The following is a 17,788-nucleotide window of genomic DNA, read 5'->3' as shown; positions in this document are numbered from 1 at the left end:
ATGACTCCTGAGGTGTAAGAGTCAGCAATCAAGTAAAGAGTGATGGCTTTAAGGGAGAGGAAGACTTGAGGAACGGAAATTTGAGGATAACAACAAGTTCTGTTTTATGCGAGTGGGTTAGGGGCAGAGAGAGAGGGAGACACAGAATCCGAAGCAGGCTCCAGGCTCTGAACTGTCAGCACAGAGCCCGACGCTGGGCTCTAACTCACAAACCGTGAGGTCATGACCTGAGCCGAAGTCGGTCACTCAACCAACTGAGCCACCCAGGCACCCCGAACAAGTTCTATTTTAGACATGACTAGACAAATCCACTGCCAGTTCTAGGGGGAAAGGGACAAGCACATCCATTCCTTAGTTCAGAAGACAATTATCGAGCACCAGTTACTCAGTGCTAGGCACTGTGCTATGTTCAGATCATTTAAAGGGAAAATAAAAAGGATTAATATCTTCAAAGAGCTCAGAGCCAATTAGACAAGAGCAAGATCTGCTAAAAGATAAGAATAGACTTACTGAATGTGTGTTGCCACTGGAATATGAAAGGAAGTGCCCGATGGGGGATCTGGGCCAGAGAGCAGCCTTGAGGAGGAACCACCATGTCAGTGACTGGTGAAGTCACTGAAATACAGGAGACCACTAAGGAACGAGTGGCAGGAAGGAGGGGATGCTGCCTGAGGAATTCTAAGATGGAAAGGGGAAGGATGCTAGCCAAGGAAATAATGTAGGTGGATTATGAGAAGTGAAAGGAGAACCCAAAAAAGGTAGCATTTTGGAAACCAAAACAAAAACTTCAAGGTCGTGGTCAATAGCATAAAGGGGCTTCAGAGAATTCAAGTAATATAAGGCAAGAAAGGTCCATTGGATTTGGCAATTCAGAAAAAAAGACATTGCAGAGTATATTCAGGGAGTTGGGGGACAGGAGTCAGACCACAGAAAGCTGAGGAGTGAGGAATGGGCAGAGAAATACAGGCAGGCTATGCTTGCTTTCTGCCAATGAACTGGGTTTTGAAAGAGGGTAACTAGAAAAATGCAGTGAATGGATAAAAAGGACAGAGGCCACTGTGGCCTCTTCTTGTTTGAAAACTTCGACAGCATTTAATTACATACTAGACACTCTATTTTATCCTCTAATCAGTGGTTCTCAGTCAAGATCAGTTTTGCCCTGTGGGACATTTGGCAATGGTAAGAAATTTCACTGTGGGTGAGAAAAAGATGGGGTAAAAGATAAAAGATTCGGAGTTCAGAGGGGAGTTATTTGTTTTGCTGTTTTGTTTTGTTGAGATTGGAGAGATCTGAACATATCTGAGGCCTGAAGTGAATGAGGGAGAAAAAAGATAATTGATGGATATAGGTCCCTAAAGGGATGAGCAGAGAAGTTGTCTAGAACACAGGTAGATAACTAGTCTAAGACAAAAGGTTGATGGCCGCCTCTTGTGAGTTTGAAGAGAAGGATGTGAGAATAGAACTATTGAGACATTCATGTAAGAACTGTCAAGCAAAGGTAAAAAGGATCAGCATCTTGGGGAGTTGAAAAGAATGATGGTTTAGAATAGCTAATGGGGAAATGACTGAGAAAGCTAACCAGACCCATGTACAGGGATTTTCCGGCTGGGTGGTGGACCATGCAAAGTCCAGAAGCTCTAAGTTAATAGCACTGTCCACCTGCACGGCCAAGTAGTTTTTTGTCAGGTGGCCTCAGCTACTGAGGAGTAACAGCAGAGGTGCTAGGTGATTAGACTGAACCAGAGATTGAGATTTCCAGAGAAGGTTCAACAGAAAGAAAACTAAAGTCACAGTAGTTCAAATTGTTGCAGGAAGAACAGATGAATAACTATAGTAATAACATCAAAATCATAGTAATACTACGAAATGCTTACTCTATGGCATGTCACTCTTCTAAGCACTGCATGTGCATTAGCTCACTTATAACAGCAATGGAGGTTACTGTTATTTTGTCACCAGAAAACTGAAGCCCATGGAGTTAATGGTAGGGCTGGGATTTTCACCCAGACGGTCTGGCTCCTAAGGCCATGCTCTAACCACTACACATACTGCCTTGAGGGAATCTAGGCTACAGATGGATGGAAGTCAATAATGGATCAGCATGGTAGACTGGGAAGAAAGAGAGGACTCAAGGGCTTAGGAGTATTCAGGAAGAAAAATGGGCATAGTAAGAGAAAGTTGAGGAGGGAGCTAATGGCGGGAGACTGAGGTCAAAGTGGCATATTAGAGCTTAGCATTTCAGAGAAGGTCAAGTAGGGCTCAGGGTAGTGAGCTGCTGAAGTGAAGTAGAAGGGAGGCGAATATTATTCAACCAGAGGTCTGGGAAATTGGAATGCAGTGTGATGGAAAGAGCATCCACACAGTGGAATCTCCCAGAAGGAGGGCAGGACTTGGAATGAGGGAGTATGAACTAGCCGCTGTTGACATGCTGAACACAAGCCCATCAGAGGATCTCTGCAGTTTCCCCTGCCTGAGTAGCTCTTCCCTCCCACATTCAGGTGGTTTGCATACTTCATTCAGGTCTTTGCTCAAATATCACTCGTTCAGGGAATCATTCCCTCACCATAACACTCTGTTCCTGTGCCCAGATTTATGGTTCTTCTTAGCCTTACTCATGCTCTGATGTTATATTGTGGATGTACTTATTGTCTCATCTTCTCCACTGGAAAAATATCTATGATGTCAGGGACTTTGTGCCTTTTGTTCACTAATGTATCCCAGCACCCAGAATAGTGCTTGGAATACAAGAGCCTCTCAGCCAATACTTGGTGAATGAATGAATGAATGAATGAATGAAGTGCATTTGTCTCTCCTGAGGGACTGGATCCAGGAACCTCAGTTTGCATCAAGAACTGATTTCAGGGGTGCATGGGTGGCTCAGGCACTTACCCTTCTGACTCTTGGTTTTGGCTCAAGTCATGATCTCACAGTTCGTGGGTTTGAGCCCCACATCAAGCTCTGTGCTCACAGCCCAGAACCCGCTTGGGATTCTCTCTCCCTCTCTCTCTCTCTCCCTCCCTCTCTCTCTCTCTCTCTCTCAAAATAAGTAAATAAACTTAAAAAAAAAAAAAGAACTGATTTCATATCCACTATTTCTCTGGAGTTCCTGGTCTCTCAGTGTTGCTTGTCTCTGCATATCTGCTCCATTTGTCTCTCTACAAGTTTTTTCTGGCTTTTGATTGTGCTTGATTGCCCCATCTTTGCTGAAGGGCCCAGCCAGTGCCAGCCAGTTCAAGTTTCTAATTCTCAGATTTGTTAGCTTCCCCTTCTTGTCAGCTGTGACCAAGCAGGAATCTGGTAGAAGGACCCTGTAAGGATCAGTCAGATGTTGATGAGGGTGTGCTTTTCAAAGAAGGCCGTCCAGCAGCCCCAGAATGTATTACTACAATCACAGAACATTAGTGGTGAAGGGACTCTTACAATCCAATACCTTCATTTATTTATAAATGGAGAAACTGAAGTTTGGGCGGGGAAACTCAAGGTCATAGAGCAAAGTAGACTGTTGACTTGCGCCTGTCTTTTTCATATCATATTACACTGCCTGTTCAGGAGATGTGGGGGTTTCCAGCACGAAAGCGCAGGATTTCTGAATTTCTGCGTATTGTCGTTGTGTGTTGAGGGGAGATGGCTATCCTGTGCATTGTAGGATGTAACACAGCATATTCTTGAAACCCCCCTGTAGTGGAATGGCCAGCACAATTTGACCTCTGCCATAAGCAGAATCCAAGCATTTACTTGTGCTATCAATACATGTTTATTTTATGTGTATCCTCAATGTTTTTTCATTGTTTAATCCATACTTAATGTATATGTATAGCTTAATATTTGCTGATTAACTATTTGAATATCCTTGGTTTAAGCTCCTCTAAGAAATAGAAACTTGTCTATTAAACTCACTCTGTTCAGTGCCAAGTTTGCTTGAATAAGAGACAGGGGAAAAGGGACCAAAGGTCTTTCCCCCCTGCCCAATTGTTCCAGAAATCAACGTGTTTCAAATGGATAGAAATGATGTAGAATAAGGCCAGAAAAAAAATATGCTCCCATCCTGTCATTCTCTCCTCCCTTGCTCATGGCCAACATCACTAATTGATTTCAGTATTCTCTTGCTGAGCCCAGACACAACCTCAGAATCCCCAATAAAACACTTTAGTTAGTCATTACCAATCTACTGGAATCTGCTGGAAACTGCTGTGGTCAGAAAGCTCTCTTGTAGCCAATTGAGATCTTGGAACATTGGTATAGGAAATCTCTGGACATGAGCTAATTCAAGACTAGTCCTATCCTGGATTCACTCCTAATTGCCCGAATGTGGGCCACCCATTTCCAAAATTCTTCCTCAGAAACATACCAAGATATTAATTCCCAAACTATTGGGTCTCAGAGATAAGCCATCTCTATTTTAAGTAACACAGAGTTTAAAAAGCTTTCCTGTCAGTGAAAGACAGATACCATATGTTTTCACTGATATGTGGATCCTGAAAAGCTTAACAGAAAACCATGGGGGAGGGGATGGGGGAAAAAAAGTTACAGAGAAGGAGGGAGGCAAACTATAAGAGACAAATGCTGAGAACAAACTGAGGGTTGATGGGGGGTAGGGGAGAGGGGAAAGTGGGTGATGGGATTGAGGCGGGCACCTGTTGGGATGAGCACTGGGTGTTGTATGGAAACCAACTTGACAATCAATTATATTTAATTAAAAAAAAAAAAAAAAAAAGCTTGGGGCGCCTAGGTGGCTCGGTCGGTTGAGCGTCTGACTTCGGCTCAGGTCATGATCTCACAGTCTGTGAGTTCGAGCCCCGCATCAGGCTCTGTGCTGATGGCTCAGAGCCTGGAGCCTGCTTCCGATTCTGTGCCTCCCTCTCTCTCTGCCCCTTCCCCGCTCATGCTCTGTCTCTCTCTGTCTCTCAAAAATGAATAAACATTAAAAAAATTTTTTTAAAAAAAAAAAGCTTGCCTGCGAGTGCACTCTTGCCTAAATCTATCTCTTTTAATGGGCACCACTGTATAAACAACATTGTAGTGACATTGATGGGATTCTTTTTAAAGCTGAAATTATTCACAGCCTCATCACTTTAATAAAAGTTTTTTTATATTTCTTTACAACGTCGTTTATCATGTATATAATTTTATAAAGCTATATTCATAATATATGCACAACTTACATTTTGCCTTTTTCAATACTGTCTTTTAAATACCAGTCTACAAAATTGTGAACACTTGAAGATTCTGCTTTGACTATAAAGTTATTTTGTCAGAAAAAAAGAAAAAAAATACGGCTTTGTTCTGGAAAGAAGTCCCAGTGAAAATCCTATCAAATGATGTTTGCCATCATTGCGGGAGCCCCCGTGCTTTCCTCTGAGTGGTTGGGGGTTAAGCATCTACGTTTCCCCGCTCCCTCTCAGAACTCCTTACTTTTTCAAGTCTCATAAGGGTGTGCAGGTTGATGAATTATGATAGGGTGATTATCTTACTGTGCCAACAACGAATGCTTCAGGCAGGAAAAGCAGGCCAATTGGAAAGAAGGGAGCCTTTGTTTACCCAAATGTGTTTTTAATTACAGTATTAACAAAGATAAGGCAAAACAAGAGAAGCACAAAATAATCACATGGGAGTCTAACAAAGTAAACATTCCAGCTGTTTGTTCTAAACCTATGATTTCTCCAAGTATCTTTTCCTCTCCAATAGTAGTTCTTTAAGAAACACCAATGTAAATAGGCCTTTGCTTCAACCACCAAATAACTGTGTGGGCAAAAACAAAACAAAGAAACAAAAAAAACTTACCAAGTATAAAATAAATCATGTTAGCATTTAAAGATTAAAATGAAGCCACGGCTGATCAAAGAGATTCATTTGTTGATATTTCTTCATCATTATGAATATTTCAAATCTCGTGTAGTCAAACATGATTCATTACTATTTTCCAGAAAGTGGTAATATCTCCTCCAGTGTCATTAACAATGTTAATCTCGGTCAAGGTTCCCTGCATTAAAAATTTATAAAAGCAAAATGTTGCTATAGTAATAATTCTAGATCAATGATTCCCGGCCCGTAGGGTTCCAAGACCTCATTTGTATAGTAGCATCATGGACAAGCTGTTATATACATACGTGAATACATGTATACATACATACGAGCATACCATATGCTCCCCTCCCCTTTCACAGAGAATTTTTGTAAAAAACACAGAACACTTGGGGCGCCTGGGTGGCTCAGTTGGTTAAGCGTCCGACTTCAGCTCAGGTCACGATCTCACGGTCCGTGAGTTCGAGCCCCGCGTCGGGCTCTGGGCTGATGGCTCAGAGCCTGGAGCCTGCTTCCGATTCTGTGTCTCCCTCTCTCTCTGCCCCTCCCCCGTTCATGCTCTGTCTCTCTCTGTCTCAAAAATAAATAAACGTTAAAAAAAATTAAAAAAAAAAACAAAACACAGAACACTAAAACAAACATACATCAAGTGAGTTCCGGAATTAGCGAAGCCGTTTCTGCCTCTAAAGCTTCTTATGCATGTACTCACGGACCACTTGCAAGCCTTATCTGGGTAATGAAATTCCTACCACACCCATGAACACTTCTGTGGAGGCTTTCTGCTTAGCTCCCATCCCATTTCCTCTACCAGCTCAATGTGTTCATCAGGGATCTTTCCGTTGCAAGCAGCAGAAATGCACAGGAGCTAATTCAGACAGAGAAGGGGCATTTACTGGAAGCACACAGGTGTTTCACAGCCCTGGAGGACAGGAAATGCAGACAGCCCCAGGAAGCTCTCGAATCAGACAAAAAGGCTGTCATGGCCAAGCACAGGCTCTCCAAGACCTCATGTGCACTCGCTTCTCTCTGCAGACTGGCTGTTGGTGCAGATAGGCAAAATGTGGTCCGTTCAAATGCCCTCTCAGCCCCCAGTCTGCATGGTAATTCCCCACTCTTAACTGTCACTTTAGGGGTGAGAAGAAGGTGGCAATTAGTCTTCCACTGTTGGAACAGGGAATGTAGAGGACTTAGGGAAGAGATGGAAGAAAGGCACAGATTTGAGAAATGTTTGGGAAGTAAATATTTATACCTGCAGCATCCAAAGCCAGGAAGTAAAGCACACCTATATACTGTTACTTACCTCTTTTCTTTTTCTTCCCCAGTGTATCAAACCTAGCCAGTCTTTTTGAAATCTGTTAGGGAAAGTAATTTTATCTATCTCAAGACCTATTGGGAAATGGGAAGGGTACAAATTCTTTTTTTTTTTTTTTTAAGTTTGTTAGAGAGAGACAGAGTGCACATGAGAAAGGGGCAGAGACAGAGGGAGAGAGAGAGAATCCCGAATAGGCTGTACTGTCAGTGCAGAGCCCAATGCAGGGCCCGAACCCAAAAACTATGAGATCATGACCTGAGCCAAAATCAAGAGTCGGATGCCCAACCGACTGAGCCACCCAGGCGCCCCAAGGGTACAGATTCTTTATGAATAAACAAATGAATATATATGGATCCTTTCTGGTACATCAGTGTGTTAGTTGGGGACAACAGCAAAGCCAAAGACATCCACTCACAGTCTGTGACACTCATCAAAAAGTTGAGAAGAGTAGGAGGGTGCTAAGCAAAATAAGTCAGAGAACGACGAATACCATATGATCTCATTCATATGTGGAATTTAAGAAACACAAAAAAAGAAAATAGGGAAAAAGTCTGAGAGAGACAGGAGAGAGAGAGATTGGCAGACCAAGAAATAGACTCCTAACTGTAGAGAACAAAGTCGTGGTTACGGGGCGGGATGGGGGGGGCGGTGGGCAGAGGGATGGAGGAAATAAGTGATGGGGATTGGGGAGGGCACTTGTGATGAGCACTGGGTGTTGTATGGAGGTGTTGAATCCCTAAATTGCACACCTGAAACTAATATTGTGGTGTATGTTAACTCACCAGAATTTAAGTAAAAACTTAAAAAAAAACAAACAACCAAAGACCAGTGGGAGGGACTGGGAGAAGCAGCAGCCTCCCTAGCTTCCCTGGGAAGTGTGCACAGCACCGAAAGAAAAGAAAGGGCCCCAAAGGGTAGACTTGCCTTCACTTGGCCCCACAGCCAGGACTGTGAGAAGCAGCTTGGGGATCCTTTTTTCACAGGTGGCATTCTAGAAGCCCGGAGGGCCCAGAGAAATCAAATTTTTATTGTGTTTTCCAGTTGAACAGCCTGTGGCATATCTTCTGTTTTGGAAGATCAGCTTCTTGTCTTATAAAAGGTTCACTGGCCTAAATTCCTCCTAGAAGAGTCCAAAAGGCCTGGACGGGCAAGTTAAGGCTGAGGAAGGGAGTCTCCAGCTGTTCTCATGAGACCATCCCCACTTCCACCTAAGCTTGGCAGAGACAAAATGTGTTCAGTATGTGATTAACAAATTGAACCCAGGGCCTCATGGTTGTGGTGGAGTCCTTGTGTGCGGGTTAAGCACTGAGCAAAATCAAGCAGTAAAAATGGTTTAGTTCTGCCATCCCACAAGCCCCCACTTACGCTAATGCTTCCCTTCACGGGCGCCTTCCACCCCTTTCCAAAACCTTCAAGAAAGGATTATAGTCATTAGCAGCTTAGGGTGAATACATGTTACCTCCTCAGAGGATATTTTCTTGCTTTCTTGCTTTCTTTTCTTAATGTTTGTTTTTGAGAAAGAGAGAGAGAGAGAGAGAGCATGAGCAGGGGAGGGGCAGGTAGAGAGGGAGACACAGAATCTGAAGCAGGCTCCAGGTTCTGAGCTGTCAGCACAGAGCCCGATGTGGGACTCGAACTCACGAACCTCAAGATCATGACCTGGGCTGAAGTCGGAAGCTTAACCGGACGTTTAACGTATTTTCTTTTTAGCCTTAACTCTAACTGAAGGTCTCCCAGACTGTTAAAGGAATTTTAAGAAGAGTCTATTTAAGAATATGTAGCAGTTCCCTCTTTTCTCCAATACTAGTCAGGCCCTGGTGAATCCACTGAGTTCTATCCAGGGTTGAGATTCAGCCAGCTCCACTGGTTCTCTCTGTTGCTACAGTGTCACCTTACCTCTGTACCGGTTGGACAGGATCTGAGCCAACCTGCACCCTGTCCCAGTACCCCCTGCCCTCCCGTTCCTCCCCGGGACCTCCCAGAGCTCCCCATGATCCAGAAACCTAAGCACAATCCTTGATGCAGTTGGGTCCTCCGGGGACCCTCGGTTCCAACCTAGCAGTCAGCGTCCAGTCTGACTGGTTGTGGCCGGTACCCTTCTGGCTGCAAAATATTTTGAGAATCACTCTCGATTCTACCTCTTGAGGGGTACTTTTCACTGTTTAGATTACAAATTAAGGCACCTCCTATCCCCCACCCCCAGCCCCTATCAACAACCATCGCATCAAACTAAAATTTCTCTTAAAACCTATTCCCCTAGCTACCTTCAAGAAACAGTTGAAAAAAAGAATTGCTGACTAGGTAATTCTGGAAAAATATGGTTGAAGAGGAAAAAAAAAGATATATATGTAAAACCAGACCTATGATTAAACTTTAGTATGCCTAAGAATTACCTGGAGAGTGGGGCACCTGGAGCCTGCTTCAAATTCTATGTCTCCCTCCCTCTGCCCTTCCCTGCTCACTCTCTGTCTCTCTCAAAATAAACATTAAAGGGGCACCTGGGTGGCTCAGTCGGTTGAGCCTCTGACTTCAGCTCAGGTCATGATCTCACAGTTCGTGGGTTCGAGCCCCGCGTCAGGCTCTGTGCTGACAGCTCGGAGCCTGGAGCCTGCTTCCGATTCTGTGCCTTCCTTTCTCTCTCTGCCCCTCCCCTGCTCACACTCTGTCAATCTCTCTCTCAAACAATAAAAAAACATTAAAAAAAATTTTTTTAATAAACATTTTAAAAAATCTGTTAAAAAATCACCTGGAGAATATGTTTAAAATGTAGACGTCTAGGCTTTATCTTCAGAAACTCTGATTCCATAGATCCCGGATGATTCAGGAATCTGTTTGTAACTTGCATTCCAGGCAAATTCGATGCAAGTGTTGCCTGAATAACACTTAAGAAATACTGAACTCAGCTGTTGCTGTGAAATGCACACAGTTGCCTCCGAGCAGGACATCCACTCTTAACCAGGAATGCAATTTATCAGGATTTTATAGCCATTCATTTACTTCAATTCCTACAACTTGAACTTCAGACGATTATGATACAAGAATCCCTGATGCATTTCCATTGATTGGTGCTCCATTCTTCCTGGTCACCTACAAACGTACTCTTCTTTGTTTTGAAATTACAGAGTCTGTCATCCCAAGTAGTGGAACGTTTCATGTAAAGCTCCCTAAGAAGCATAATGTGGAACTTGGAATAACCATCAGTTGTAAGTAAAAGTGGCTTTTTTTTTTTAATGCAGCATTTAAAAAAGACATTAGGAAATTGTATTGTCAAATGGCTTATAGGTGTGAAAAATGTTTTAAGTGTCATTGCCAAGTTTCCCTGTAATGTTACAAACATACAGAGCCACTCACACCTCTAGCACTTAACCAGCGGTGTGAATGGGGCATTTACTTAAACTGTCTCCAGTCTTATGTTTCTTCATCTGTCAAATGGAAATAAGGATATCTACAAAATATAGGATTGTTTATACTCTGGTTTCTCTTCAGATCGCATAAATCTTTCGCCTTTTACAAAATATAGAATTGTTTGAAGTATTATGTAAAATAACATATTTATATACCTAGTATATAGGTATATAACATATTTATATACCTAGTATATAGGTATATAACATATTTATACCTAGTGCAGTCCCTGGCAAGTAATAAGTGCCCAATAAATGTGTCTCACCCCCACCATGAATAATTAAATGAGCATATAAATGCATATGGGTTCCCTACATTTTATTATATTGTGATTAAGTCTTCACAATAATCCATTTCACTAACAAAAGTCGCATTTATTTCCTTTTAAAACTATCCTCCTATCTGCCCACTATGCATCTATAAGCCATTTTACAACACTGAAATATTATCTCTTAATTTAGGAACTTTCTGAATTCCTGCATGGTCCAAGATGTCTGGGTAACCAAACCAAAAAGAAAAGCAGAACTATAAATGTGTTTAATTCCCTCCTTTCCTCGGGCTCTAGATGAATAACTGCTTTGGTAAAACAGCTTTGAAAATTTCAGCCCCTGTTTATAGAATGGAAATTGAAGTTTTTATGCTGTTAATATCCATAAACTAGGTTCATCCACAAATGCCCCAAGAAAATGAAGCAAATGATTAATACATGAAGACCAAAGAGGCAATGTTTGTGATCAAGGAGTGGTCCCTTCAAGAAAGAGTGATGAGGTTACATCAAGGCACTTTATGCCATGCCTCGCTACACTCTGTTGGATCGCATTTATGTCAGCGGTTAAGGCAAAAATAGTTCTCAACTGGGCAGTGTGAAATGGGGGCTGTCCACTGCAACTTTGACAATATAAACGCAACACTGAAAATGAAATTTCAGTTATAACCAATACATCAGACAGATCTGGCGCAACACTAAAAATAGTGGACCTACAACACAGAATCAGTGTTAAGGACAAGAAGCTATGTGTATGAGAGAGCGCCTGTACCCACCTCCTGAACGCCAGTGTGGCCTCCTGGGAGAAGAGTAGGACCGAGGTGTCTACATGCCTCCCTATGATATGTAGAAAGGTGAGGTGGGATTTGGAAGACTCTGGACCTCTTCTAGATACTACCGAAGTCACTTATGCCTTTAACTGGGTCGCTTAGCCTCTCAGTCTGTTCATCACGAAACGGGATGCGGTTATTCTCTCAACAGCGCTGGTTACTGAAATTAAGGGAGAGCTCATCAGAACTTACTATTCTAAAAATGTTTGGGGCTCAACGTGGCTGCTGCAACCCCCGTGTAGCTTCAAAGCTGCTCTCTATTCTGTTTATTCCATTCCATTTATTTATTCCTTCAGAATTGGCTATGAAAACGGCCTCTCTTGGAGTAGGACATAAACTGCTGGCTTCTCACAGAGGCGCACTGTCCACTCCGTTCTTTCTTCCCTTTGCCTTCGTTAAATAAATGCGTCCTGAGTGCCTACCACGCCTAGTCCCTCTGCTAGGTTTTGAAAATGCACTCCCTGTCCTTAGAGATGTGTATTGCTTGTGCACAGGCCAAAAACACCCACTGCTCAGAAGCTTCTATTGCCACATAGTCATTTTACTTCCAAATTTTAAGTGGGAAAATTGTCTTTATGGTTTTTCATACAATCGATTTAGTCTTTTTTTTTAAGTTTATTTATTTTGAGAGAGAGAGAGAGCACGAGCAGGGGAGGGGCAGAGAGAAAGGGGGGGAGAGACAGAGAATCCCAAGCAGGCTCTGCACTGTTAGTGCAGAGCCTGACATGGGGCTCGAACCCACGAACTGAGAGATCACGACCTGAGCCAAAGCCAAGAGTTGGATGCTTAACCGACTGAGCCACCCAGGCGCCCCTGCAATAGACTTATTCTTAAAAGTTGATATACATAGGGGAGGAGAGTAGGGAGATGGACAAAATGGGTGAAGGGGAGTGGGCGATACAGGCTTCCATTATGGAATGAGTAAGTCACGGGAACAAAAGGGACAGCATAGAGGATATAGTCGATGGTATTGTAATAGCATTGCATGGTGACAGGTGGTGGGTGGCCGCACTTGTGGTGAGTATAGCATAACAAATAGACCTGTCGAACCACTATATTTTACACTTAAACTAATGAAATGCTGTGTGTCAACTATACCTCCGTTTTTAAAAATTTAAAGAAAAAAATTGATATACACAAAAGCGTAGTTTAACTATAAAGGAGAGTATCCATTTAGAAACTAATCCTATGATATATTCTTTTTTTTTAAAGTTGGCACTTAGCTGCTTAATCTTTGAATACACTTTGAATACACTTCGAAGTGTATTCAGGTACACACAAGTACAACATATTTTATTCATATGAAGAGTCATTTAAAATTATGCTTTTTGATGGTGTTATACATGTATTAAGCATTACATTTAATACCAACAATGGAAACTACCCCAAAACCCCCACAAGAATGGCCTGACTTTTAGCCAGCGGTAAGCTGAAGCGGTTTATGGAAGCTACCAGTATGATGCTATTCCTGGATGAAGACGGAGATATGACACATAAGCTTGTCAGACATGCTTGTCAGCCCATCTATGGAGCTACAGCTCCATTTATACAACGTATTGCCATACTGAGTTTGTGTCTCCTCATGGAAAATACTCATATTTTCCCAAATGAGAAAACAGAATTTACTTTAAAGAAAAAAAAAAAAAAAAAGGCCAGGGGCACCTGAGTGGCTCAGTTGGTTAAGCACCTGACTGCATGAGTTTGAGCCCCACATTAGGCTCTGTGCTGCCTGCCAGCTTGGAGCCTGCTTTGGATTCTATGCCACCCTGTCTCTGCTCCTTCTTCTGCTCGTGCTCTCTCTCTCAAAAATAAATAAGAATTTTTAAAAAGGCCAGAATCCGTGTTTATTGTTATGAAATAGTAAACTCCTGAGGCCTCACACAGTTCCTGATGTATACAAGGTGCTTATTTTTTTTATGTTTTTTTGTTTTTTGTTTTTTGTTTTTTTTTGAGAGAGAGGGAGAGAGCAGGGAAGGGGCAGAGAGAGACAAAGAGAGAGAATCCCAAGCAGACTCTGCTCTCCAAGTGCAGAGCCCAGTGCGGGGCTCAGTCCCACCAACTGTGAGCTCGTGACCTGCGCCAAAATCAAGAGTTAGAGGCTTAACCGACTGAGCCACCCAGGTGCCCCTACACGGTGCTTATTTAATCCCTCTCTTTGTTGAGTGAATGAATAAGGAGTCCATCAGAAACAATCTTCTACTAACTATCTTCTACTAACAACTGTTCACTCCAGAAAATGAGCCTTTGAAGGAGACAATGAATATAGATGTTTAAGCAAAGGCCTTTGTGTGAGCCAAAGATACACTAACTTGAAAAATGATTAAGAGCAAGCCTCAGAGCCTAGACCACCCCACTCCTCGATTCTCTTGACCTCTCTGTACCATGTTCTTATCTATTAAATGGTGCACTCGCTCCCTTCTTGATAGCATGGTTGACAAGATTAAATGAGTTGGTATACGTAGAGTGCCTAGAACCAATTATGAACCCTAACAAGTGTTCGTTATTATGATGATTGCTATTTATCTTACATATAGAGCCTCATGAAATATTTTAACTCAAGCTGTACTGCACACAATTACGGCACTTGGGTAGGAAACCAAGGGATGCTGTTCTCAAACACACGCAGGTGCTGTTAGTGAAACTGAGGCAATGCAGGGCTTTATTGACGTATCTCACTATCTTTATACAAAGTCCTCATCCGTCTTCTTCACCTTGTGAAAACCTGAGTGCTAAGAGGCAGGCCCTCATCTCGGGACGCATTCCACCGGCGCCTTTTACACTTGGCTTAAGCCTCACTCTTCATACCTAATTGACTGAGAAATGAGCCTCTCTGACTTTGGATGTGGTGAGCAGTTTTAGACTAATTTTCTTCAGTTCCTGATGAGACATTCATAGCACATTAGCATCAGGCATTACTTTTATTGATGTTATTGCTATAACATGGAGCAATTTATTATAGCAAATAAAGTGGAACAGCCTCGCAGAAGGATGGGGTATAGGACAACATCCTAAAACTCTGACAGCTCAGCCAATCAGATGCCAGAGTGCGAACCCTCTAACACGGCCCGGCTGCCTTCCAAGCCAGAGAGCCCCGGCTGCCTGTCATGCGCGGTTGTCAGTCAAGTCACGTTGATATGGGTGTTTTCTTTTGCTGTTTTACTACAGTTTGTATCTGCTTTGTACCAGGCATGGAGATAAGCAATTTATGTGTGTTCTTACATTATTAATCCTCAAAGTGGCCCTGTGGCGTCCATGCCCATTTTCTAGAATAGAAAGGCTCAGCTGGGTAACCTGCCCAAGACCCAGAACTCCTCAGGGCCACACGGGATTCAAACCCATTCTGTCTGACTTCACATGGGTTTTGCTGCCACACCGCCACCCATCGCTGCCTCCACCTGATTGATGACCCTTCCCGCATCCTATATCAGAAACGCAAAAGACAGCATTTTGTGAGTGGAGTTAATTTGTTGGCTTTCTTTTTTTAGTTGAGACTGAATTGTTTTCAGGAACAAAGGCTTGCTTTTTTTATTTATAAAATCGTAAAGCAGCCTTTATGACAAGCACAACAAATCTGTCATTTTCCCCTTAAGTCTTAAACGTATTTAAAGAGAATGGCTCAAGTTTTTTGCCAACTTTGCAATAAAAATTCTACTCACTGCTCCATTTCAAATCAAATAACTTGTTTTACTTGCCAGGTATCATATATACAGTTGCAAGTAAAACTGAATGGGTGGGTGTGTGTGTGTGTGTGTGTGTGTGTCCAGTGTAGTTTGGACACGTTTCTAGTCCCTTTGAGCAAAGTACCTTGACTAGCAGAGTAAGATCCATGAATAGCTAGTTATTATAGAATGTTCTTGGGATGCTTTGTTGAGTCATATTTAATTAGCTCCAGAATTCAGAAGATTTTACCTGTCTTCTAATATAGACAAAAATTTTTAAACAAAAGACAGCGTCATTTTCTACCTCTTCCGACAACTGTTTGAGAAGCAAAGAATACGTATTCACTTTAAGAGTCAGTTCTGATAGTGAAGGATGGCTAGTGGGTTTAAATCTTCAGAGGTCAAAAGATGATAGCTTGAACGCCGGCATTTAGCTCCATTCCCACCCCATACCATTTTTAAATGACAGTATAAGATTTTTTCAAAAGGCACAAACCCAAAAGGAGAAGGGGAAAATAGTTAACGGCAACCAAATTTGTTTTTTGGGTTTTTAAATATACTTTTTAATGTTTGTTTATCTTTGAGAGGGAGAGAGAGACAGAGCATGAGTGGCAGAAGGGCAGAGAGAGACACAGAATCCAAAGCAGGCTCCAGGCTCTGAGCTGTCAGCACAGAGCCGGAAGTCAGATCCTCAACGGACTGAGCCACCCAGGCGCCCCAACAGCAACCAAATTTGGAAGTGGCAGACAAGATGGAGCAAGATGAATTTGTAGAAGCAGAAGGGAAAGCTGACAGGGAACCCGGTTTGCATTCGAAACTCCCAACAAAAGCAAGACTTAGCGGAGTCGGGAACTTCCAGCAGTGAGAGTGATGGTAGAGGGGAGACAGGAGGAATGGTGGGAAGTCTGTTAATTATTCCTAGATGCCTTCCCCCAGCCAGCACAGCCAGAACCTAGGTCCATTCTCTGGAAAGCATGACATGGAGGGTCTCCGGACAAGAGAGCCCAGCTGAGTGTAGCAGTACCACTCTAAAAACAGGTGAGGGGAAAGTGTATATACCGAATATATATAGGGAAAGTGTATATACCGAATATATATAGGGAAAGTGTATATACCTAAGACTACCAGCCTTCTTCCCCTCTGAAGGCTCAAACAAGCCAGGCGGCCAGGCTTAATACCCTCAAAGCGGCAGAAAGAATCAGAGCCATCTGAACCAAAGAAACAGCCTGGCCTGAACTATCCAGGGAAGACCACAGTTACACCCAGCTTTCAAACAGCCTTTTAGGGGTGCTCTCCTTAATGTGAACAGACAGCTACGAAAAAGCAGACACCTGAGGAAAGAATCTAATATGCAAGACTGTAACCAGAAACAAAAAAGAAAAACAGAAGCTGCACATTCAGGAAGGAGAAAACTTTAACAAGGAAAAAGCTTTCATTAACATTAGTGACAACCTGTGATGTTGTATCTGTGGGAGGCAGGAGACGACTGCTAATATAACATAACATACTGAGGGGGACAAAGAGCTCTCGGAGCATAATGTGGCAGAAATTAAAATATTGGAAAATGAAGCTGAGGGCAAAGTCCAGAAATGAGAACAAAACAAATAAATGAGGAATCTAGACTAGAGAAGAATTATTCAGGCTGAGTCCAAACGACACAAAATCCAAAGAATAGCCATTACAGAATGAAAGAGGAGAGAAGTAAACTAAGTGTTATTAGTTTACTAATGTCATTAGTGTTAAGAAATAAACTAACGCACGTTAAACATTTTAAGCGTTTATTTGAGCAAAAATAGATTCAAGTCAGGGAGTGCCAAACTGGAAGCGGTTAGGGGCACTCTACCCACAGGAGCCTGGGGAGGACACGTAAAGGAAGTGCAGATACAGAGAAAGGAGATTATTGGTTGGATGTAGCCGAAAGCCCAGTTGGCTGTTTGTGATTGGTTTTCCTTAGCTTTTTGATTGTGTAACCTTAAGACATTGACAGGCTGAGATTTTGGTTTGCTTCTATAGGCCAGCACAGCATTAGAGCCACCTCAGTCTAATGGCCTCCATGTTTAATAAGTGTAACAAAAGTCAAGAGAACATCTATCTGGGTTCGCAGGGTCTGTGGGAAGGAAGTTCCCAAGATCTGGGTAGCAACCCTAGGAAGCAAACAGCCCAGACAGGTTGTGAACCTTTGCTAGAATCCCTCATCTGATTATATAGTATATATACTATATATAGTATATATACTATATATAGTATATATATATATATATACATATATATGTAGTATATATAGTATATATAGTATATATATATATACATATATATGTAGTATATATACTATATATAGTACATATATATATATATACATATATATGTAGTATATATACTATATATAGTACATATATACATATATATGTATATAGTGTATATATATAGTATATATATACATATATATGTAGTATATATAGTATATATAGTATATATATATATACATATATATGTAGTATATATACTATATATAGTA

The 17,788-nt window shown here is 42.1% G+C and overlaps 1 protein-coding gene across 5 annotated transcripts in view; it reads left to right on the top strand.

Moving 5' to 3' along the window:
* GRIP1 (glutamate receptor interacting protein 1) overlaps nucleotides 1-17,788 on the top strand; it is a 683,162-nt gene that overhangs the window by 603,107 nt on the left and 62,267 nt on the right. For all 5 annotated transcript variants that reach the window (XM_049627402.1, XM_049627399.1, XM_049627403.1 and 2 more), the window contains one exon: nucleotides 10,237-10,317. In XM_049627402.1, the coding sequence (XP_049483359.1) occupies nucleotides 10,237-10,317 (81 nt within the window). The remainder of the gene's footprint in view (nucleotides 1-10,236; nucleotides 10,318-17,788) is intronic.

The sequence above is a fragment of the Panthera uncia genome, chromosome B4 (assembly GCF_023721935.1).
Source record: "Panthera uncia isolate 11264 chromosome B4, Puncia_PCG_1.0, whole genome shotgun sequence".
Lineage (NCBI taxonomy): Eukaryota > Metazoa > Chordata > Mammalia > Carnivora > Felidae > Panthera > Panthera uncia.
Note: the sequence above shows the minus strand (reverse complement) of the source record. Positions and strands in the feature narration are given on the sequence as shown.